General features: G+C 34.7%; 1 protein-coding gene across 2 annotated transcripts in view; it reads left to right on the top strand.

The window, feature by feature from the left end:
• LOC133089845 (solute carrier organic anion transporter family member 4C1-like) overlaps nucleotides 1-25,236 on the top strand; it is a 60,094-nt gene that overhangs the window by 11,027 nt on the left and 23,831 nt on the right. For both annotated transcript variants that reach the window (XR_009700752.1, XM_061188023.1), the window contains exon 3: nucleotides 23,231-23,413. Coding sequence is in view for 1 of the 2 variants with exons in the window: in XM_061188023.1 (XP_061044006.1) it covers nucleotides 23,231-23,413 (183 nt within the window). In the remaining variant the exon portion in view is untranslated. The remainder of the gene's footprint in view (nucleotides 1-23,230; nucleotides 23,414-25,236) is intronic.

Genomic DNA, 25,236 nt, shown 5'->3' with positions numbered 1-25,236 from the left:
TCTTTGAAACTTTGCAACAGGGGCCATTAGTAAATAGCAATACTTAGGAATTGTAGAGAAGTAATTACTAAATCCAGTAAAGCTCTTTTTCTTTATTGACCAATAGTTGGATAAATTTTCCTAAGTTGTATTATTTTCTTGTTTCTCTTTTCCATCCCTTTCTCTCAACAGAATTAGCTCTCAACACTTCCCTTTTGCTTCATCACTAAATTTCTAATATTTTAGAAATGGTATTTCAGGGAGAATTCTGCATTAAAGGACTTTGGTTATGCAGGCTGACTACCTAAAAATGTTGAACTAGGAAAATGATTAGAGTGGGACTCAAAGTCAGACTTAATTTTTAGCTACTGTTTTGTCTTTGTCTTGTATTCTTAAGGGGTTTTTTTTGGTTGTTGTTTAATATGGAATGCTTGCCTAGATTGGAGAAGACATAGGGCCAAGAATCTTAGAGTTTTTCAACCACCAGTTCAATACAGGTTGCTTTAATTTTGCTTGGCCTCTGGGAAATATGTGTCCAGTTTAGTGTTTACTTATTTTGTAAAGTCAGTTGTGGGCATAGAGAGAAAGGTTTCTTTTCATTTCAGGATTATTGCTTTATATTTTCCTTTAAAATAGGAGTTTCACAACCATCATGAAATACTACATACCTTAATGTAGCCAGTTTTGTTGAAATTCAAATGACCTAACTTTTGAAATAGAGGAAACTCACTGAGAAAAATAAGTACGAAAGCATGTGTCAATGAGATGTTAGCACAAACTCTGTTCTGCCCACAGTTATAATTTGCAGATAGGTGTAAATTTTAAAATGAGTGGCATTGAACAAGAGAAAGTAACGTCTCAACATTTCTCAAAATACGATCTGCCAAGCAGAGTTTCTGAAGGTATTAAAATATACAACAGAATATTACTCAGCCATAAAAAGGAACGAACTTGGGTCATTTGTAGAGACGTGGATGGACCTAGAGAGTATCATACAGAGTGAAGTAAGTCAGAAAGAGAAAAGCAAATGTCGTATGATAACGCATATGTGTGGAATCTAGAAAAAATGGTATAGATCATCTTATTTGCAAAGCAGAAATAGAGACACAGACATACAGAACAAATGTATGGATGCCAAGGGGGAAAGGAGTGGGGAGGGAGGAATTGGGAGACTGGGATTGACACATATACATTATTGATACTATGTATAAAGTAGACAAATGATGGGAACATACTGTATAGCACAGGAAACTCTACCTAATGCACTGTGGTAACCTAAATGGAAGGGAAGTCCAAAAGGGAGGGGATATCTGTATGTGTATGGCTGATTCGTTTTGTTGTGCAGTGGAGGCTAACACAACATTGTAAAGCAACTATACTCTAATAAAAATTACTAATAAAAAAAAAGAGTATGCTAAACACGGGTTCCGTAGTTCAATGAGTTTGGGAAAAGATGAAAGTTAAAGAGGCGTCTCTATTGCATCACTGTAAAAGTGAATGCATTGTGTGTCTCTTTAGTTAGGGAATATGAAATGTATAGTTCTGAACTTATTGACCAGGAACTCCATTGATATGCTTGTCCCTTTTACCCTGCTTCCACTGCTTACTTTACATTTTCTCCTCCAGATTAGTGTTTCAGCGAACAGGCTTTGGGAAAATCTGCTCAATGCTGTCTTATGTCTAAGTATGTGATTTTGAAGCCCTTGTTGAATTTAGAAGCTTCCTTATGGCCAGCACCTAGAACAGCGTGTGATAGACAGTAGGTACCTGAGGAATGTTTGTTGAGTTGTCAAATATATAAATGAACGACTGGATCCCTTCAACGGAGGCATATTAGGAGTCTGATGAATTGTCCTTCTGTAGAAGGCAGTAAGAGTAGGTAATGGCAGATAAAGGCGATCTGGGATTCTCTGTTCACATTTTCCATAAACTTGGCTTTATGGAATAAACATATTCCATAAAGAATAATTTTCTTTTGGCCACTGACTTGGGAAGAATTGTAAGTTATCAGAGGCAAAAATTATTTGCCCTAAATGATCTTTATGGGTAAGATTTTGGATCTGAAAAATTTGCAGTATGAAAAAGGAAGCTAAAATGAGAAGCATATTCAGAAATAGAAGCAAAATGCAGTGATATTCTATTTTTGGTTTTCATCTTAATTACTTGCTAAAATATTGATTTCACTATGCATCTACTGTACTTCTAAAGTGGTGATAAAATGTCAGAGTTATTTTTTGATAGAGTGTTAGTAGTGATTACCCTTATTTGTCTTCATGTATGAAATAAAAGGAAATGGCTCTGGTAGGACATTCAAGTGGACCATAGGCAAAGTTGTGTCTAACCAGGTATAATGTGTGGGAGGTAATGATTAAGCAATGCTTTTTGCTTACCTCAGAAAGGTTGGTAAAAATGTGGTTTGTGGTAAGAAAGAAATGAGGAAATTCTTTTTGCTTAGTCACTGTTCTTAAAAATGCACAAATAGCCAATGTGTGTTTTAATGTATTTTTTCTCTTTTATTTTAATGCTGTTAGCACATTACATTGAGTGAAAGTATGCAGCAATATAGCAGGGATATTAAGATCAGACAAAACAGTTTAAATTTTTGCTCAAGCACTGTATGATAGAGCTTTGTGACCCTGGACAAGTTTCTTCAACTGTAAATCATGATGGGGATAGTAATTGCTACTTCATAGGAAATTATACACAAATAATGATAAGGCAGTGCCTGGTGTGGGTAAGTGCTCATTAAATAGTAGCAATGAATAAAAATGATGTTCATGATAATTAAGTAACAGCTATATTAATGTAAAAAAACTGCCTTTCTTGGTTTGTTTACTTATTGTCAAGGGTAGTTACAAGATAATAGGAACAACTAAAAATCTTTCAATATGATACATATTTTTTTTTTTAGGTGCCACTTGATATGACATATCTCAAAAGTCTGGCTAAACACTTTCAAAGTAATATATTAGAAAAGGTTTTAATTAGCTATGTTTCCAGGATTGTATTCTTTTTATGAGATAAGAAAATAAATTTATTTGCTGTAGCTCAGATTAATTGGAGCCACTCAATATGACATATTAAATATTGCCTTTTAAATAGCCAAGTTGCCTCTTTCTAAATATTTTAAATTTTTTTCCTAATTTTAAACATGATATGTCCCTTTGCAAGCCAATCAGAAGATAGAAAAATACAAACAAAAATGGAATAGAAGGGAAAAAAATGGAATATATGTAATAAAAAAGTAAGGAAATAAAAATTTTTTATAACAGAGCCTAGATAACACTGTCATTATTGTTCAGCCTTTTTAATGTATACACACATTCATACATGTATTCACAAATAGTTATGTATAATTACACTTTTACATTACATAGTCATTAACACACACTCATGCACACACATTCTCACACCCTCTTACTAACCTTTATGCATATTCATACATCTTTACATCACATATTCACAAATACGTTCAAATGCACATTTTAAAGAAACAAGATTTTGAACTTATGGATATCTACTTTTTTTTTTAACTTAGAATATATATTGGATATTGTAAATATTAAAAAAGACAACTACGGAATATTTTTATTTTATTTCATTTTATAGATAATCCATTTAATCAACCCTCCTTTGTTGTGATTTTTATTAATACATTTTATTTTTCTGATTAGAAAAGTTCTACTGGTCATTGCAGACAATTTGGATAATACTAAGAAGTACAAAGAGAAAAAAACCCAATTCATTATTATTCTTTTCTCAAGGAGAACAACTTTGGGATTGTCTTAATATTTTTATTGTGCCTATTTCTTGTAGAGTTAGTATAATATTTTTCATAGTTTGCAGCATGTGAGCATTCTTATTCTTGCATAGCATTCCATTTTATATTTTAATGATTCTTATAAATATTTACATTTTAAAAGTTTTCCATTATAAGTCACCTCATGATAACATTTTTATGTTTCAAGATTTTACTATATTTTGGGAGTTATACAGTATTTAACGTTTTGGAGTTGGCTTTTTTCATTCAGAATAATTCTGTGAAGACTCATCAGGGTTGAATTTATCAGTTGCTCATTCCTTTTTATTGCTAACTAGTAAGTATTCCATGGTATGGATTTACCATAGTTTGTTCAACCATTCACCTGCTAAAGGACATTTGGGTTGATCCCAGTTTTTTGGCTATTACAAATAAAGTTATGAACATTTGTGTACAGATTTTTGTGTGAACATACTTTTCAGTTCTCTGGGATGGATGCCTAGGAGTAAAACCAATGGGTCATATGATAGTTCTCTACTTAGTTTTTTGAGAAACTACTGTTTTCCAGAGTGTACCAATTTATATTCCCATCAGCAATGTATGAATGATCCAGTTTATCTGCACCCTTGCCAGCATTTGGTGCTGTCATTATTTTTTATTTTAGCCATTTTGATAGGTTGTAGTAAAATTTTATTATGCTTTTAATCTGCATTTCCCTAATGGCTAATGATGTTGAGAATCTTTGCTTGTGCTCATTTGCCATCTGTTTGTCCTTCATGTAGTATCTTTTCATGTTTTTTGCCCATGTTCTAACTATATTGTTTACCTTTTACTGTTGAGTTTTGAAAGTTACTTATGTATTCTAAGTACTAGATCTTTGTCAGATAGATGGTTTGCAGATATTTTCATCTCCTTTGTAGCTTGTCCTTTTCAACCTCGTAACAGGGTTTTTCACAGAGCAAAAGATTTTAATTTGGGTGAAGTTCAATTTATCACTTTTTTCCTTTTGTTGTTGAGTCTAAGAATTCTTTCCCTAGTCCTAGATCCCAAAGATTTTCTATTTCTTTTCTTCAAAAAGTTTATAGTTTTCCATTTTCCATTTAAATCTGTGATACATTTTGAGTTGATTTGACTCTCTTTATATTTCCAAATAACATTCTCTGTTTACTCCTTTTAAAAACAGAAATGTATAACTAATGTATTTGTCACAATAATCATTACCGGTTGGAAAGGGGAAAATACACAGGAGTCACTGATTCGGAGAAATCCTGAAATCCCACTGGGAAGCTGTCATGCTTGTTCCTTGAGTAAACTCTTCTGCTTCTTGGGAGGGGCTTCATAGTTCATTGTTCTCTGTTGGTCTTTTTTTAAAATTATCCTTGGCTATATTTAAAGAGGGCAAATGGAGAATATATTACTTAGATGCTTAGAAGCTGTATCAGCCTGTTGCTTGCCTGTAGAAATTTGGGAACTAAGGGTCATTTTAACACTCATTCTGTCATAATCTCTCCTAGAAGAGGTTAATGGTTCATCTGACAGTGCAGATGTTTCAAAAACTAATTGATTCAGGTATATGTGCCAATAATCACACTCATAGTTTTGCATTATGTCTTGTCTTTCTTAACCTCCTGTCTCTCTGGACTTAATTAAGCTTATCAGACTAATGGGAGAGTCATACCCTTAGGTACTTTTCCTTGAGCCATATTTTCCAATTAAAAGTATTTGCTTGGGGCCACCTTAATCCATTCAATGGCATTAACAGGGAGTGGGGCCATAGCCTTGATTTTATCTACTCCACAGGCTGTTTTAATTAACCTTTGTTGCTCAAAGGCTTTTGTGAGTTCTGAGTTCTGGAACAAGATAAAGTTCTTGCAGCAGGTATGGACAGTGTTTATGACAGTGTTTATGGCAGACAGGGAAGATGTAGGAAGCCTCGGGCAAGTCTCCAATAGGGAAATCCCAGTGAGGACCCCTGGGTTTTTGTAGTAAGACCAAGCTTTTCTGCCTACCTATTCTCCTTTTGAGAAGCAGCTATTGGTTTGCTCCTTAATGCTGGTAAACAGGATTATGAACACCGTTCAACCTGGACTCCCCATCATGCAGTGTATGTTATCTACTGTAACAAATCATAAAATTAGACATGTGAAAATTAGACATCTTATTGTTAAATGAATTGGTAGATGCAAGCAGATTTGGAAGGCACAAATAACTATATAGGCAGGTATCTCATACTACTAGCCTACTTGTTTTTATTGACTTTCACTTCCTTCTTTTTCAATGGAGAAAGGTTATTATAGGCAGATGTTAGCATGGTCTTACTACAAAAACCTAGATGTCCTTATTAAAAGGATCTCACAGAGTTTCTTGTGGCTGGCTAACAGAGGAGGAAGAGATGTAGCCTGGTTTACAGTAGGTTTTTGCTGGCACCCACCAAAGATGAACATTTTGAAGAAAAACCCCAGTCAGGCATGTCCCTAAAAGGCAATGGTCAGTGGAAATTTTCTTGATAGAAGGGAAGCCCTGAGGTAGAGATTTATATTGATTCATGCACAACACTAATAGAGAAGCTGGCCAGTCAGAAGCTTGGAAGAAAACAAAAATGAAAGTTGTTTACAAGGTAGGAGGAGTTCCAGCCAAGAGATTTGTAGTATGCTTCTGGGCATGGGCCTAGAATGTAAAGCTATTTTTGCCACATCTTGAGGGCATCCTTTGTAGAAGAGGCTCTCAATCAGGAAGAAAAGATGGTCTGTCCAGTGAGTGTCAATCAGTGTTTTTCCCCAGCCACTGTGGTGCTTGTGGAATTGTCCCATGTAAAAAAAATGGCCATGTACCATACAAGGAAGCTAAACATGGGTTCCAAAAATGCCCTTTCCCTCATAATGGCTGGTCTAACTACCTGTCCTGCAGATTGATTGCTCAGTTTACCAATTGCAGGGGCCAGTCCTAAGAGCAGTGATTTGGTAACATTCCCTAGGGCAACCACTATACCCCAGGGCAACGAAAAAATATATATCCTGGTTGCAATTTGTCCTCCTAAGACAAGTAAATATTCTAAATATGAGTTTATTTTCACTGCCTGCAATACTTCTACCAATACTGTGTTGTTTGACTTACGAAATGCCTTATTCATTATTATAACCTATACAGCATCACTTCTGATGAAGAAATTCATTTGCAGCAGAATTATGGTAACAAACTTCTGCTCATGAAATTCACTTGTGTCTCTTACTATGTACCTCAACACCCAGAAGCCGCTGACTCGGTAGAATAGTGTCTGTTGTGTTATAACTTGCAGAATAAGATTTCCTTCTCTACAGAATATGGTATATGCATTAAATAAGGCAGAAACCATTCTGCGTTGCTGGGTCCTCCATAGCCAGCATACACAGGGTAGTGAACTAGGGCGTGGCAATGGATTGGAGCCTCTTGGTACTGTACCTAAAAATCCACCTACAGAATTTTTGTTTCCTGCCTTGGTCTTCATACTAAATAATCAACAGGAAGAGAAGATGGTCACTGAACTGACAGAAGTGATGGATCCTCGTTACAAAGGGAAAATTGGGTTGTTTCTAATCAGAGGCAAGGAGGAGTGGATTTTGGACTGAGGGAATTCACTCCAGTGCCTCTTAATATCCCCAACCCAATAGTACTTGTTGAAAAGAAAACTGTGGCAACCCAATAGAGACAGAATAGCTGAAGACTTGTAAGGACTTTGTAAAATCCCTCGCCAACTAAGGGATAGGCAGGAGGTAAAGGAAACATGATCTGGATGATAGAAAAAGAAGTGATTATAGACAGGAGAATTATCAAGCTTGTCAGTTGTCTTACTGCTTTATTAGAATAAGCCTCATGGACTATATTGCCCTGCACTTTTGCCTTCCGGCTTCTAGCTGGGTTCAGCCAGTGGGAGTTTGCATGTGGGGAAGAAGGAGGTTCTTGTGCTTATTTCCCTGGTGTGCTCCCCACAAGACCTAGTGTGGGAGTTGCTGTGTGTCTCTACCTAAGGCCACGTTGCTGCAGGGTTTCGGTAACTGCCTAGTAGCACCCACTGTTCCCTTAACTCTGCCTTTGTAAAAAATCCACCCATAAAACAATCCACATCCATACAAAAATTTTAAATTTGCATCAGTTATCTCTTTTGTCTGTGTCCTACTGCAACCTTAACTAATAGTAAAAATATCCATACACATATTCTAACTTGAGTCTTTTAACAAATATTTTGATTTAAGTAAGTTCCTCCTTACAAATGACTGCTGTTTTGAAGTGAAATTGTGCTAATACTTCATAACAAATTGGGAAACTTTTTATTTTCTTCTCTATATTGGAACAATTTAAATAACACACAAGGATTGATTGTTTTTGATGGAGCTTTGATATAAATTCTCCAGAAAAACCATTTTGGATATGTTGATTTTAGAGGTACACTTTTGATTCCCATTTCAATTTATTCCAGAATCATAGCTTCATTCAAATTTTATATCATTTATAGTCAATATTTTTATTTTAAGAGATTTTCAAATTTCTTGGTATATGATTGTACATAGAATTTTCTAATGTTAAAATTTTTTTTATGCATTTGTGGTCATTCCTATTATATTCATGATGTTGGATTCTGGTTTTCATATCTTTTAATGAGTTAATAGCCTGGTAGGTCAGGAGTTTGTATTTTAGAGGCCATAAGGAGGTTGACTGTTAGATCTTATATCAAAAGTTTTTGTCTATCTTGATAGTCAGAAGCTCTTACAGAAATGTTTTGAATTCACATCCCAAATTATTTAAGTAACTGATTAATTTTACTTTATGTCACCGTTAACCATGAGATGAATCTCTTAAATACATAGGCTCTTAAATCTTAGAGATTTTGAAGTTAATCCAATCCTGACTTTACTCATCTGTAAATGAGGAAAATAATAGTATCTCTTTCATAGGATTTTTTCTGGGGATTAGAGAAGATAATGTATGCCAGTGAAGGACCTTGCATAAGATAAGCACCCCATAAGTATTACTACTATTATTATTGCTATTAACATAAATGAGGATAAGATAAAAGTAAGGTATGGTAATCAAGAACCTAGTGAGTCATACAGGCTTATTGTCACTGAATGAAGAAAGATACTAGTAAATGAAGAAAAGGTGGACAACTTTGGACAACTCAGGTGAGAGCTTTTAATAGGAAGTGGAGTTTTAGCTAGACTTGAACAATGGGTATGGTATCAGTAGGAAAAGCATATGATATGGTCATTATAGACAAGGAATATATTATTGAATGCTTTTTGTGTTTTAAACTTGATGACTAGAAAATGGATGTTATGAACACATATGGGAAAATCAGGTAGAGAAGTTGGTTTTGTGGTGAAGATTGTGAATTTTGTTTTAGATTTTGAGGTAGAAATTTGGCATTAGAAATATAACACCAGAGCATAAGACACTGGACGTTCAAAATTGAGATTTGGAGCCATCCTCACAGTTTCTACATCTGTGATGGTATATGTTCATTCCAAAGGAGATGGGTAGTAATAGAAAAGGTGGGAAGCAAAATCCTGAATCTTGGCACTATGAATCATTAAGCGATCATTGATAACACTAACCCTTTAAGATTTATGTCTGTCTATACAGGGGTTACATTTAAATTTTTTAATTACCTAGGATTGTTTTGTTTTACTTGACACCTTTGTCATACTTCAAACCAGTATTTTTCAAAGTGTGTTTTATGGAACACTAGTTTGTGAGCTGTTAGACATCAATGGAGAAAAAAAGCAACTTGAATATACAATAAATAATGTATAAAACTTTATCATATTACATATAAATGCATGCTTATTAATCTAAGAGGAGAAGTGCTATAATAGAGTGTTTCCCAAACTAATTTGACCAAAGCATCCTTTTGTTTATGGAAATTCTCAGAAGCCTAGGGTTCTATAAATTATACTTGGGGAAATCTTCCTTTGTACCTCTTTAGATGATGGTTCAGCTCATTAAATTATAGCTCAAAGATCATGGAGTATATATTGGAGGATCAGAAGAATAGGAATCAGATTATTAGGCTGTGTTGCAAAATCCGACTACGCAGAGCATGTGATTTTGGGCTTCAGTTTCTTCACTGGTAAAATGATTGCAGAAAGTTGTAAAGATTAGACTAGGAAGTGTATGTGAAAGCTTATAGTTTTTTTCCTCTGGAACAATACAATGTGAGTAAAATAGGGTAGATTTCATTGTAGTTAAAGATTAATATGTTAATTGGCACAAGGTGTTATTCATTTTTGTGACTTCACTGTTTCTCTTTTTTACATTCATAATTTGATCTTTGCCTTTTAGGGAATTTCTTATCCATTCTTACGTTATTTAAGTTCTCAGTGGCCTTTTTCCACCTGTGTATTCTGAAATCATTTAGAAGTGCTCGTGACACTGGATATATAATATACTGCTCATATTTTCTACCAAGAATATTCTCAAGAGTCCATATGTCTATGAAATTTGGAGTCTCTTGAAAGTCCAGCTGAAGCTCTATCTTGGTGATGACTGTTGATGTCATGTTTCCCTGGCACCCAGTTATGCAGATTGAAGTATATAGATTTACATGCATATTAACATTTTAGGGACATTTTCTTAAACTACATATCTGAGTATTTTGTTCCATGATGTTAGTTTTTTTTTTTCTCTCAGATACTTCAATTATGTGTATGTATGATCTTCTTTGGCCACCTTATATCCTTAGCATTTCCTCTGCTATTTTTCTTTATCATTCATTTTACTCACTTTTCTAATTTCTGTATTACGTGCCTGTTACTGTGTTTTCTCAATTCATTCACCCTTGTACCCCTTTCAATTTTATCTTCCTTTCTATGAGATTTTAGTTTTTCCCTTTTACTTTTTTCTCTGAGTTCTACCAGTGCAAGCTTCATATCCTCTTTCTTCCTCTCACCACTTCTTTTCTAAGGTATTTCATTTCTGCTTTGCCATGATGATGTGTTCACATTTTTCACCTGCTCCATGAAAATATTTTTGTGGTCCGTGTCCTAATCTTAATTTTAATGAAAGTATGTTGGTCTTTTTTCTTACAACATCTTTGTATGGATGCCGTGATAGTTTCTTTTTGAAAAATCACTTTATTGGTTGAGTTAGGTTCCCATGGGAGGTGAGTGATCAGGTCAGCATCCCAGGTGGGTTAGCTGCACAGGCAAAGGCTCTCTCAACTTTTCAGTACCCATAAATATAGAGTCCTAAATTGTCTGTGAGATTCCTTGTGCCGCCTCTTCCCACCCACGCTCTCTATTTTTATGAACCAAAGCAGCCCTAGAATTCCCTGCTGCCACCTGGCCTATCTCCTGTTCCCGTATCAGTTGTCTCAGGCAAAGGAAGTCTGGACTTCTGAGTGTTGCTCCCCACCTTCAAGAAGAATATTTTTTCCCCCTCTCTCAAACCTGCCACCAGCTGCCTGCCCTTAGGTCCGGACAAGAAGGTCTTGCCCTGAGCCCTGTGCTTAGAGGGACCCATATCCCAGACACTGAAACTCAAAGATAATTTGTTCTTCTCTTAAAGTTTTGTGAGAAAGATTTTTGCAAGATTGGTACACAGGATAAGTGAACAGAGGTTATAGGAGAGGGAGGTAGGGATGAGCTACCATCTCCAGGCCAGAAGCTGCTACGTAGACTTAGGGATGGTCAAGTTTAAACAAAAGCAGCAGCTCCTTCTCCCTTTTCAGGGCAGTGGTTAGAATATGGGAAGTGGAGCCAGGGGAAGAAAATTACAGTCACTTCCTGGGAAGAGAGAAAGAGAGGTTGCTTTTCATTAAAGTTAGCCACCTCAAAGTACCTGACGCAGGTAATTAGGCAGACCGGGTTCCCCAGAAAACTGTGCTTCTCAGGAGGCACGGACACCTCCTGGAAATACTGTCAGAAAAGTGTGGCTAGGGGAGTGGAATACCATCTCAAGACTGCAACATCCTTCCCTGCCCCTGGCAGCAGGATGGGCCAGAGGAAAAGGTGGTCTCTTTAAACTTATAGGTGTTGAAGGTAAATGCTTGGCGGGGAGCAGGCTGTGGACCTCTATGTGAGGGTGAGGGCTGCACTGAGCTTGATATTTAACTTCTAAATATTCTGGTATATGGATTTTCTTTTGCCTTTTTGCCTTTTTGCCTTTAGTTCCTGCACATGTTACTGGGCAGGACTAGACACTGGTTTGTTCATTAAGTAAAATTCTAAGCCTTAATTTTATTAGCAACACTCCTCTGTGTTCATAAACAACATAGAAGCTCCCTCTTGTGGTGTATTGTCAAATCACATGCCTTTAATTTAGCGTTGTTAAGTATTTTGTCAGAAATTTTTTGATTTCACGTTAGAAGTTGAAATTCGAGGTTCAGATAGTTTCCTTAAGCAATAATACCGCAGAATTCACATAGTGGGTAAATCTATCTATCTTGTAAAGCTGTATTATAACAGACACAATTTAATAAATTATTTAATATTACTTAAGATGAATAGTTTTCTTTAGGTCCCCATGATGCATCTCTGAATGATGTATTTCGTGGTAAGCTGAAATGTACCCTGTAGTAAGTGTTTTTTTTGTTTGTTTGTTTTTAAAGGAAAGGTTAATTCCATGAGATTTTAAATATGTTAAATATTTGTCTTTTGCCTTTATATTTGGATAACAGTGTGGCTGAGTGTAAAATTTCTGAGTCACATTATCTTTCACTGATTTTTTTGTCATTCCTTTACTGCCTTTATGGGATTAATGTTGCTTTAAAGAAGTCTGATGCCAGCTAAGGGTTTTTTTTTTTTTTTTCCCTCTGCCTAAGTGACTATCTTTTTTCCTGACTGTTCAAAGAAGTCTTTCTTCATCTTTAAAATTCAGTGACTTTTAGTGTTGAAAGTTCTGCATCAAAATTTCCAGGGTTTTTCTATGCCTTTTAAAATTATAGATCAGTCTTCATTTACTAAGTTTTACCTTTGAATATATATATATATATATTTTCTATTCTGATTGATTATGCATGTTTATTTTCTTTGTCTGAATATCATTTCTATAATTTTCTCTCTAATCTTTTAAGTCTTAGGTTTTGTTCATTTAATTTTGTTTGTATTTCTCAAGCCTTTTCTGTCTGTCCTTGTAATTCTCACAGTCTCTAGTCTCTCTTTTGTCCATTGCAATGTGACTTTTATTTCTGTTTGGGGATGTTTTTCCAGAGTTCTTTCAGCCCATTTTTTTCCCTTTTTTAAAAATCCCTTATCTGACCACATTCGTGAGTTTATTAAATCCCTGTTTTCACCTTTTGATTTTAGGAAGCAATTGTTCTCATCACTTTAAAGGATGGCAATATGGTAATTGTTCTGCTATGCATTTGCTTTTCTTTTTTGGTTATTATTTACCTTTGAATGAAGTGAATTATTCCTTGGCCAGCTTTTTGTAAGATGTTTGTATTAACTTTCTATTGCTGCATAGCATATTACACAAACTTACCAACTTGAAAAAGCACAAATATTTTATCTTACACTTTCCATAGTTCAAGAGTCTGGCATAGCTCTGGGTTCTCTGCTTAGAGTCTCAAACTCAGGGTGTCAGCTGGATGCATTCTCATTTGAGGCTCTAGAGAATTCTTTTCCAAGCTTATTAAACTGTCGTGAAATATCAGTTTCTTGGAATTGTTGAACCGAGATCCCCATTTCCTTGACGATTGTCAGTGGGGGTTGCTCTCAGCTCCTAGAAGCTCCCCACATTCCATCTTCAAAGGCAGCAAAGGTTCACAGAGCCCTTTTGCTTTAAATTTCTCTCGTTGCTTCTGCCAGCCACAGAAAGCTTTCTGCTTTTAAAGTGCTCATGTGATTAGATTGTTGAGCACAGCCAGATAATCTCCTTTCTGACTAATTCAAAATCAACCGATTAGTAACTTAAGTTAGTTAATTAGTAAGGCGAACTTACTTTGCAGAATCCCTTTTGCCACTGTAACAGAATCAGGTGTGATGTTGCCAAATTCACAGTCCCAGGAATTAGGATGGGGAATGTTGGGGACCATTTTAGAGTCCTGCATAACAGTATGCATGCAGGAGAGGGACTGGAACTCTGTCTGGACAAGTGGGGATTTTCTCTGGTTGAGACAGATGTTCCTTCTGAATAAATTATTTAGCTTTTATTTCTTCCCCACATAGAAAGATTGCTGTTCAGATTTAGAATTTTTCTCTGGCACCATGCCTCTATGACATACTGTTCCTTGTTCTGTCCCACCTTGCTTGCTTCTCAATGATGCTAGGTAGACAAGTATTCTTCATATAGGATGTTCACATTTATTTCTAAGTGTATTTAGTTTATCTTTCTTACTATACATTGGTATTCCATCATGTCATCTAACTTATGCATGTGAAGCTTACTTATTTTTTTGTATATTCTTTTTTTATCTCTTTCAAAATTAATTTTATGTTTTACTACTTTACTAAATTCCTTTATTGTTTTTAGTAGTTTTTCCATTGGTTCTGGAACCAATTAAGTGTTCCAAAAAGACAATTATAATTTCTGCAAATAGAAATTGTTTTACCTCTTGATTTCCAATTCATAGGCCTGTAGTTCCTTTCTCTTTCCTTCCAATACAATATGAAAAATTGCAGAGTTAGGGCACATCCTTGTCTTACTCCTGATTTTAGCAGTCTGTATGTGTGCATATACATACACGTGTATGTATACACACTTATATACTTTTATATGTTTGATCATGTTAAAGAAATGTCTATTCCTATTTTATGTTGACATTTGTCAATTTGTCAGTTGTCTACTTGAAATCTATGAAACTGATCATTTGATTTTTCTAATTAGATCTAATGTTAAATCTTAATAGACTTCCTAGTGCTTCTTTAAAAAGACATGCTGTATTTTTTATATATGTTGTTGGATTTTGTTGCTAATATTTTGTTTATGATTTTTTTGCATTGATATTCAGATATGAGATTGGTCTATGGTTTTCTTCGGTGTTGTTAATCTTTTTCACATGTTATTATCAATTTGTAATCAGTAAAAATATTTTGGTAATTTTTATCTTGTTTCTATGTTCTGGAATAGATTAAGTAGTGTTAAGTTTATCATTTATTATTATTGTCATGATTATTATTTAATATATAAAGTTTTGGTAAAATTCATCTCTGAAACTATCTGGGCTTGGTAATTAACCATTTTAGATTTTCAAATTAATATGCTAGTAATTTGTTCTAAGTAGTCTCTTGTGATTTTTAAAAAATTTCTTCTCTTCATAGTTTATTGCCTTTTTTCATGTATTATTTGTATATATGTAATTTCTCCTTCTCATTATGTTAGCTAGTGGTTTATTTTACTGATTATTTAAAAGGATTTATTTTTGTGTGAATTTTATTATTACATTTTATTAATCAGATTTCTATTCCTTTGTTAATTCTTTTTTTTTTTTATAAATTTATTTTGTTATTTATTTTTGGCTTCACTGGGTCTTCGTTGCTGCACGCGGGCTTTCTCTAGTTGTGGCGAGCGGGGGCTACTCTTCCGTTGCAGTGAGCGGGCTTCTCATTGCGGGGGCTTCTCATTGCGGTGGCTTCTCTTGCTGTGGAGCACGGGCTCTAGGCATGCGGGCTTCAGTAGTTGTGGCTCGTGGGCTCTAGAGCGCAGGCTCAGTAGTTGTGGCACACGGGCTTAGTTGTTCTGTGGCATGTGGAATCTTCCTGGACCAGGGCTCAAACCCGGGTCCCCTGCATTGGCAGGTGGATTCTTAACCACTGCACCACCAGGGAAGTCCCCCCTTTGTTAATTCTTTATTGCTTTTTATTAGAGATGCCTCTTAATTGCTTGCTTTTTTGAGTATTTCTTTTTCCTAGATATTCTTTTGCATGTTATCTTCTCCATCGATATTCTATGATAAACTCATCTAGTGCCAGTGGTGTTAGTGCTGGGGGCAACTCATTAATGTGCAATTTATTTTTATATGTTTTTTATTTTGACTTCTTTTTTCGGGGGTCTTTTTTTGTTTCAATGACATGGTTTTCTTATAAGAACTACTTTAGTTATAGAGTATAAATTTCAATGTAGTTTGTTTCTAGTATCATTTCTGAGAAATTTTGTAATTATAATTTTTTGATCAAAGAATAGTTTAATAGAGTTTTTAATTTAGTTTAATAGAGTTTAATAGAGTTTAATAGTTTAATAGAGTTTTTAGTTTTGAATTCCATATAGAAGGGCCTTTTCATTTTCTGTTGTCTTAAAAGTTTCTAGCTTTTTTTTTTTTCCATTTTGGTCATAGAGTATTATTGTTATTTACTCTTTGGATTATATACTGATATTTTTGTTGCATAATATTTGGTCAGGTTTTTTTAGAATTGTCCATGGTACCTAAAAATGGAAGACACAATGTTATAAGAGACTAGAATTTGACATGTTTTCCTAAATTCAGTGGTACTAATTATACTGTTTAGGCCTGCTCTATCATTGCTTATTTTTAACAATTTGCTGTCTTGGACTGGGAAAGATGAAAATTAGTCTGCTGTTTTAACTTTTTACATCTATTTTTGCATTTCTGGTAGTATCTGCTTAATAAAAATTGCTGCTGTATATTTATATTATTTATTTATTTGTTTTAAATTTTTATGAAAGTTTAAGCCTTTATTTGTAATTGGCTGTTTTATTCTATACTTTAAAAAATATTAATAAACTTGCCTTTTTAGAACAGTTTTAGATTTACAGAAAAATTGTGAAGATAGTATAGTTTCCATATATACCACAACCATTTTCCCCTATTATTAACATCTTACTTTGTATGCTACATTTCTTATGATTAATGAATTAATATTGGTACGTCATTTATTAAATTTTCTACTTGTTAACAGAAGTCCAAACTTTATGTAGATCTACTTAGTTTTACCTAGTTTCCTTTTTCTATTCTAGGATCTGGTCCAGTATACCTTATTACAGTTAGTTGTCATGTCCCTTTGGCTCTTCGTGGCTGTGATAATTTCTCAGATTTTTCTCTTTTTTTTGATGACCGTAGCAGTTTTGAGGAGTGCTGGTCAGATATTTTGTAAAATGTCCCTCAGCTGGGATTTGTCTGATGTTTTCCCTGTGATTAGACTGGCTTTATAGGATTTTCAGGGGGAGGACCACACAGGCAAAATGCCATTTTCATCACATCATATGAAGGGTACATGCTATCAACATCACTTATCACTCTTGATGATAACCTTGATCATCTGACTCAGGTAGTATTTTTCAGGTTAATCCATTGTGAAGTAACTCTTTTCCTACTTTCTATACTATATGATTTGGAAGAAAGTCACTATGTGCACCCAACATTTCAGAAATGGAGTGTTATGTGCCATCTCTTTGAGGATGCAGTATCTACATAAATTACTTGGACTTATTCTGCATTAGACATTTGTCTCTTCTCCCACATTTATTTATTTATTCAATTATTTTTTTTCAGTGTGGCTGCATGGACTTATATTTTACATTAGATTATAATCCAATGCAACTTTACTTTGTTGCTCAAATTATTCCAGCTTTGTCTACCTGGAGTTTTTTTGGTTGGCTCCTGTGTACCTTTGACATACCTCCATGATTGCAGATATTTTTGTTTGTTTTCTTTATTTTCTTGCACTCTGAGGTGCTGCAGGCTCATCCTATATATTTCCTGCTCCAGTCCTAAAATCAGCTATTTCTCCAGTGGGCCCTGGTTTCTTTAATTGCGGAATGGGAAATAACTTTATCATCTAGAATACAGTGATTATATATAGTTACTTTTGCCTTTAGTCTTGCAGACTCCACTCATTCCAAAGTTACTTAGGTCAGCACTCTTACCCCCACTCTCCTTAGTGAGGTTGTTTCATACATTTGTATTACAGTTAGATCCTTTTGTCACATTCTGCCTTTCCTCCTGGAAACTTTTGGCCTCTTAAATGATTTTTAAAAATTTGTGTAAAGTTCACTCTTTGTACTATAAAGTTCAATGTATTTTGACAAATACTAGTCAAATATATGACTAGTGTCGTATATCCACAATCAAACCGTCATATAGAATAGTTTCACTACCCTAAAAGAAATCCTGTGGTGCTTCATCTGTTCAACCCTCCCTCCCTTCTTCCCTTGGCAACTATTGCTATGGTTTTACTTTTCCAGATTGTCATATATTTGGAATTATAAAGTATGTATCCTTTGTGGACTGGATTCTTTCACTTAGCAATAAATATTTAAGATACATCCATGCCTTTCTGTGGCTTGACATCTCATTATCAATTTTTATCAATTCTAGGAAAAGTAAAAGAAGGAAATTATTCAGAAGTAATGCAGAGAGAGTAATATATTGGATACAGTAGTTTTCATAAGTAGATCTTAGGCCTTGTTTATTTGGGAAAAATGATAAAATAAGATCTGTTAACTGTTACAGAGCCTTTCATGTAGTACTGTAAAATGGGATACAGCCGGGCTGAAATATTGATACCCACAAACCTTAGACAGCTGAAGTACTTAAAACAGATCTGTGGAGAGGGACTGCAAAGATCAGTGACACGAAACTGATTATCCAGAAATAAACCCATACATAGGAAATCTAACAAACTATGTACTCTTTGGTTAATCCAACACAATGCTGTAATCCCTGTCTTTTCCCACTAAAATATATTACATATGAATTAAAAAATAAAGTAGTAAAAATGCTAGGATAAAACCCAACATAAATAAATTTATATGTAATCATGGAGAAAGGGAAGACTTTTATAAGTCAGATATCAAACTCAGAAGCTCTGAAGTAAATTTGAGAAGTTAGTTCACAGAAAAACATGCAGGTGGCCAATAAACATATAGAAAAATGCTTAAGTTCACTGAAGATTTTTTCAAGAGTGTTGCTGCACTGCTAATGGGAATGCATATATTTATAACTCTTTGTTATGGCAACTTGGCAAATCAAATATAAATATTTATACACGTTGACCCGGTAGTTCCACTTTTTGGAACGTGTCCTACAATAGGCTTGCACAAATATGCCAAGATAAATTTTAAAAATATTCATCACAACATTGTTTTGACCTAAATGTATGTATAATATAATATTAATAATATATGTTATATTATTAATTATTAAATAGAAGTTGGGAGGGAGATGCAAGAGGGAGGGGATATGGGGATATATGTATGCATATAGCTGATTCACTTTGTTATACAGCAGAAACTAACACAACACTGTAAAGCAATTACACTCCAATAAAGATGTTAAAAAAAAAAAGCATACAAGCAAACTTAAAAAAAAAAAAAGAAGTTTTGGACTTGGTAAATAAATCACATTTATGCTGTGGAATATTATAACAGTGCCAACAAAGAAATTTAAATACAGCTTTAAGTTCCAACATCAAGGATTTCTAGGACATAAGAAGTGAAAACTGGAAGTTGTTGAATATAAGGATAGTATGTTTAGTATGATCATACATATGTAAAAATGTAAGTGGATATAAAACATGTGAATGTGTGAGAAAATGTCTGAAAAATGATCAAAGGAACTGTTAACAGGGGTTATTGCCTTCATCTAAGTGACATGGCAGAGCGTAAATAGAGGCAGTCAGAGGTAAGGGAGAGCTTGGATTTTTTCTTGGTATTCTTCTGTTTTATTTAAAATTTATTTAAACAAGAAGGCTGAAACCCATTGATTACTTCCTCTGGGAGAAACAAAAAAACACCAAAACCCTGCAGAATACTCTTATAATCTAAAGGTCTACCAGATTACTACAGAAAGATATTTTCTTAAAGGCAATTTACCTATTATAAAAAGGAAATAGGAGAAAAATAGTAAACCAATAATGCATGTACGTATGTTCAATTTTGCAAAATGAACAATTTGCAAATAACAAAGCAAATAATAAGAGATTGTTAGTCTAATCTACTACCTCCAGGAAAGTGAATATTGAAACCAAGAATTATAATTCAAATGTTTGACATGACCAGGGAAATATCACAAATAATGCAGACCTAGCCCAGTTACAAATATAAATAAATTATCTGCCAAAATATCCATCAACCTCTTATAACATGAATATATACAGTATTATAGAGTATATTTTAAATACAAAATTTTAAAAATATATTTTTATGCATAGAATTCGCATCTGAAAATTTGATGACAGTGAACCAGTTAAAGAATATTCAGGATTGGTGCTTTAGGGGGCCTTATGTCTCATCAATCAGGAAATAATAAATCTTGATCTGATATCAAGGAAATGAAAATAGAATTAGCTGAGGCCATTGTTAAAATGAAAATTCCTGGATACTACACCAGATTCAAAGGGAGAGGGTTGGAAATATATTTTTAACAAATCTCTTAGTTCATTAATATTATATGATGAGTTTAGGAAATATGGATTTACTTTAATACCCAGGCTTTGAATGTGATTTTTTAAAAAGATTTTAATCAAATCCTAAAGATAACCATTTTTCAGGTATCTAAATTGGAATGGAAGAGGTAAAATTATCATTATATGCAGATGACATGATATGATATATAGAAAACCCTAAAGACTCCACACAAAAACTTCTAGAACTGGTAAAAGAATTCAGCAAGGTAACAGGATACAAGTTTAACATACAGAAATCTGTTGCATTTCTTTACACTAACAATAAAATATCAGAAACGGAAAGTAAAAAGACAATCCCTTTTAAAATTGCATTAAAAAAAATATAATACTTAGGAATAAACCTGACCAAGGAGGTGAAAGACTTATATGCTGAGAACTATGAAACATTGATAAAGAAAACTGAAGGTAATTTAAAGAAATGGAAAGATATCCCATGCTCTTGGATTGGAAGAATTAATATTGTTAAAGTGGCCATATTACACAAAGCAGTCTATAGATTTAATGCAATCCCTATCAAATTACCCATGATATTTTTCACAGAACTAGAACAAATAATACTAAAACTTATATGGAACCATGAAAGACCCAGAATTGTCAAAGCAATTCTGAGGAAAAAGAACAAAGCTGGAGGCATAACCCTCGCAGACTTCAGACAATACTACAAAGCTACAGTAATGAAAACAGTGTTGTATTGGCACAAAAACAGACATGGATCAGTGGAACAGAATGGAGACCCCAGGAAAAAACCCACACACCTACGGTCAATTAATCTTCGACAAAGGAGGCAAGGATATACAATGGGAAAAAGAGTCTCTTCGGCAAGTGGTGTTGGGAAAGCTGAACAGCCACATGTAAATAAATGAAGTTAGAACACTCCCTCACACCATACACAAAAATAAACTCAGAATGGCTTAAAGACTTAAATACGAGACATGACACCATAAAAGTCCTAGAAGAGAACATAGACAAAACATTCCCTAACATAAATTGTAGCAATGTTTTCTTAGGTCAGTCTCCCAAGGCAACAGAAATAAAAGCAGAAATAAACAAATGGGACCTAATCAAACGTATAAGCTTTTGCACAGCAAAGGAAACCATAAAGAAAACAAAAAGACAACCTACAGACTGGGAGAAAATATTTGCAAATGATGTGACCAACAAGGGCTTAATTTCCAAAATATACGAACAGCTCATACAACTCAATAACAGAAAAAACAACCCAATCAGAAAACGGGCAGAAGACCTAAATACACATTTCTCCAAAGAAGACATACACATGGCCAATAGGTTTATGAAAAGATGCTCAATATCACTAATTATTAGAGAAATGCAAATCAAAACTACAATGAGGTATCACCTCATACTGGTTAAAATGGCCATCATTAAAAAATCTACAAATATCAAGTGCTGGAGAGGGTGTGGAGAAAAGGGAACCCTCCTACACTGTTGGTGGGAATGTAAATTGGTGCAGCCACTGTGGAAACAGTATGATGGTTCCTTAAAAAACTAAAAACAGAGTTGCCACATGATCTAGCAGTCCCAGTCATGGGCATATATTCAGAGAAAACTCTAATTTGAAAAGATACATGTACCCCAATGTTAATAGCAGCATTATTTACAATAGCCAAGACATGGAAGCAACCTAAATGTACATTGATGGATGAATGGATAAAGAAGACTCCATACATAAAATGGAATACTACTCAGTCATAAAAAATAATGAAATAATGCCATTTGCAGTAACATGGATGGACCTAGAGATTATCATAGTGCAGTAAGCCAGAGCGAGAAAGATGAACACCATATGATATCATTTATATGTGGAATCTAAAATACAATACAAATGAACTTATTTATAAAACAGAAACAGACTCACAGACATAGAAAACAAACTTAGGGTTACCCCCCTTAGGGAAAATGGGTGGGGGAGGGATAAATTGAGAGTTTGGGATTAGCAGATACAATCTATATAAAAATAGATAAACAAAAAGGTCCTACTGTATAGCACAGGGAACTAAATACATTCAATATCCTGTAATAAACCATAATGGAAAAGAATATGAAAAAGAATATATATATATATGTATAACTGAGTCACTTTGCTAAACACCAGAAACTAACACAACATTGTAAATCTATACTTCAATAAAAGGAAAAAAAGAAAAAAAAAAGATAATTTTTCCTTTTAAAATATTCAAAAAAACATCCTATGGACCCAAAGATTGCTTCAAAATATAAATGTAATAAAATAGTTTGACCTGTAAAAAAGAAGTAGACATAACTTCTAAATATTACTGCTTTGTAGTGAATATTTTTTTTAATTAATTAATTAATTAATTTTTGTCTGCATTGGGTCTTCGTTGCTGCGCGCGGGCTTTCTCTAGTTGCGGCGAGTGGTGGCTATTCTTGGTTGCGGTGCACAGGCTTCTCATTGCGGTGGCTTCTCTTGTTGTAGAGCATGGGCTCTAGGCGCACGGGCTTCAGTAGTTGTGGCATGTGGGCTCAGTAATGTGGCTCACGGGGTCTAGAGCGCAGGCTCAGTAGTTGTGGCGCACGGGCTTAGTTGCTCAGCGGCATGTGGGATCTTCCCGGATCAGGGCTCGAACCCGTGTCCCCTGCATTGGCAGGCAGATTCTTAACCACTATGCCACCATGGAAGTCTCATGTAGTGAATATTGAGAATTACTGTTTTGGCCAAAATATCCTATAGTCTAAGTACACTTTTCAAATGTGTTTAACATGCTGATTGATAAAATCAATATGGTGGTAACAACAAAAAAATCTTTTTAAAGAAAAAATGAGTACAGTGGTCATATTGTATTTATGACTTTAAAAAGTCAAGTCTAGTGTTTTTTTTCCCTTCAATTTGAAAACTATCCTTCCCTGGCACCACTTGATTCACTTGTGTTTACATAATTTGTTAATTTTGGTTCTTAAGTAATGTTTCTCAGTTTTGTTCTGTATTTTCTAAATTTTGATGTAATGTTTCATAAATTTTCTTTAATAATGCATGTATTTAAAAATATTTTAAGTATAATCAAAGTGAAGTGATTGGAAGAAATAAGGAAGGTTATGTTAGGCAAGTATAATTTGTAAGATATTTAAATTATTAGCTAAAATTTTGATAAATTCACAATTTTTTTTTCCCCTAAAGATACATGCTTAACAACAAAGAATAAAACCAGTTGTACTGCTTCAAGTTCTTCACTTTTCTACTACTTGTATGTCTTTATTTTGGGACAACTATTGCTGGGAACAGGAGGAACTCCTCTTTATACCCTAGGAACAGCCTTTATTGATGATTCTGTGCCCACCCACAAATCTTCTCTCTATATAGGTAAGTTTGCTTTCTAATGTAAATGTCTCGGTGTCATTTTATCTTACTGCTTGTTTAATTTATAAGGAAAGCATAACATACACTTATTAAGAAGTTGTGATTTCATAGGTATTTACATTTGATAAATGCAATATTACTTTTTTTGTTTAATTATATGCTGATGTATCATGTCCTTCAGTTGAATGCGGTTATGATTTTTATTGACATCCTGCTCTGTTTCCTGTGGGGGGCATGCCAGCCTTCCTGGAAGTGCCATCCAAGCAGTAGGCTGTCTAGATTGCTGGAATGTACCCCAGGCTAATTTACACAGGTGTGGGGATAGAGCTCTGCTGTTCTACTGACTTACTTCATCCTACATGGACTTGACTAGTCAACAAAAGAAACCATACAATGGTACTCGGAAACTCCTGTGGAGTTCTCCATTTCAGATTAATGCTTTTTATGTATGACTCAATTTGTTTCCTTTGTGAACTAATTCTTAGCAGTACAAGTTTCTCTTACATTCCATCCCTGAAGTTCCTGGTAGAGTTAACTAGACCATGCATGGCCCTACATCCAAATTAATGTGTAATTTATTTGCACATGAATTTTCACTTTATCAGTCTATTATTCTAATGTAGGGGACTTAGTTCATTTGGACTACTATAACAGCACACCATAGACTATTTGGCTTCCAAGCAAGAGAAATTTATTTGTCACAATCCTGGAGGCTGAGAAATACAAGATCAGGGTGCCCATAGATTTAGTATCTGGTAAGGGCCCATTTCTTGGTTCATAGACAGCTGACTTTTAGCTGTGGCAGAAGGGACAAGGGAGCTCTCTGGGGCCTTCTTTTAAGGGCACACTAATCCCTTTTTGAGGGCTCCACTCTTATGACCTAATCACTTCCCAAAGGCCCCACCTCCAAATACAATTGCATTGGGAATTAGGTTTCAACATATGAATTTTGGGGTGACACAAACTTTCAGTCTATAACAAAGACCTATTGCCGTAGTCACTGGAAGTCAAGTGTGTTCAATGCAACCCTGATAGAGGGTACTAATCTCTTAGGCTCATCTCTAATATGGAAACCACTACACTTCTACCTGTTTTCTCTACTTGCTTTGCTTTGGTCTCTCCGCAAGATCTGATGCTCTCTCTTTACACGTTCTGGCTGATCTGTACAACTTCTCCATTTACTAATTTAACAGTGCTTTTATTTCAGTTAGCTACTAGTGATGCTTTTCACTCTTCCCAATTCACAGATTTTCTTTCTGAGGTCCTCTTCTAATCAGTACTTCTCATAAAACAATTTCAATCTTTATATTTTAGTAACACACAAAATACGAAGTTATTCAAAAATTATTTAAGCATGGGAGGGTTGGGTGAAGGCCCACGAGACCATCCCAGATTTGAAATTCTCTAGGACTTGACAGTTCTCAGGGCTATGATTTATCACAGCAGAAAGATACAAAGCAAAATCAGCAGAGGGAAAAGGTATATGAGGTGAAGTAGAGACAACCAGCTGCAAGCTTACAAGAGTCCACTCCCTCCTCATGGAACCCTACGGACTGAAGTTAATTCCTCTAGCCAGGAGTTGTGACAACATGTATGAAATGTTTTCTACCAGCTAAGTTCATTAGAGATTCAACGCCCAAGGATTTTATTGGTAGTTGATCATGTAGGAACCCTCTGCCTTGCACATAGAAAATTTCTAGACTCTCAGAAGGAATACAAGTGTTCAACAAAACCACATTGTTTATACAAACAGTTTGAGCACAGTGAGCCACCTTTATTAGTTAGGGAACTGTGGCATCCCTCTGGACATTTAAGATCCCAGATGC

Source organism: Eubalaena glacialis, chromosome 4, assembly GCF_028564815.1.
Source record: "Eubalaena glacialis isolate mEubGla1 chromosome 4, mEubGla1.1.hap2.+ XY, whole genome shotgun sequence".
Classification (NCBI taxonomy): Eukaryota; Metazoa; Chordata; class Mammalia; order Artiodactyla; family Balaenidae; genus Eubalaena; species Eubalaena glacialis.
Note: the sequence above shows the minus strand (reverse complement) of the source record. Positions and strands in the feature narration are given on the sequence as shown.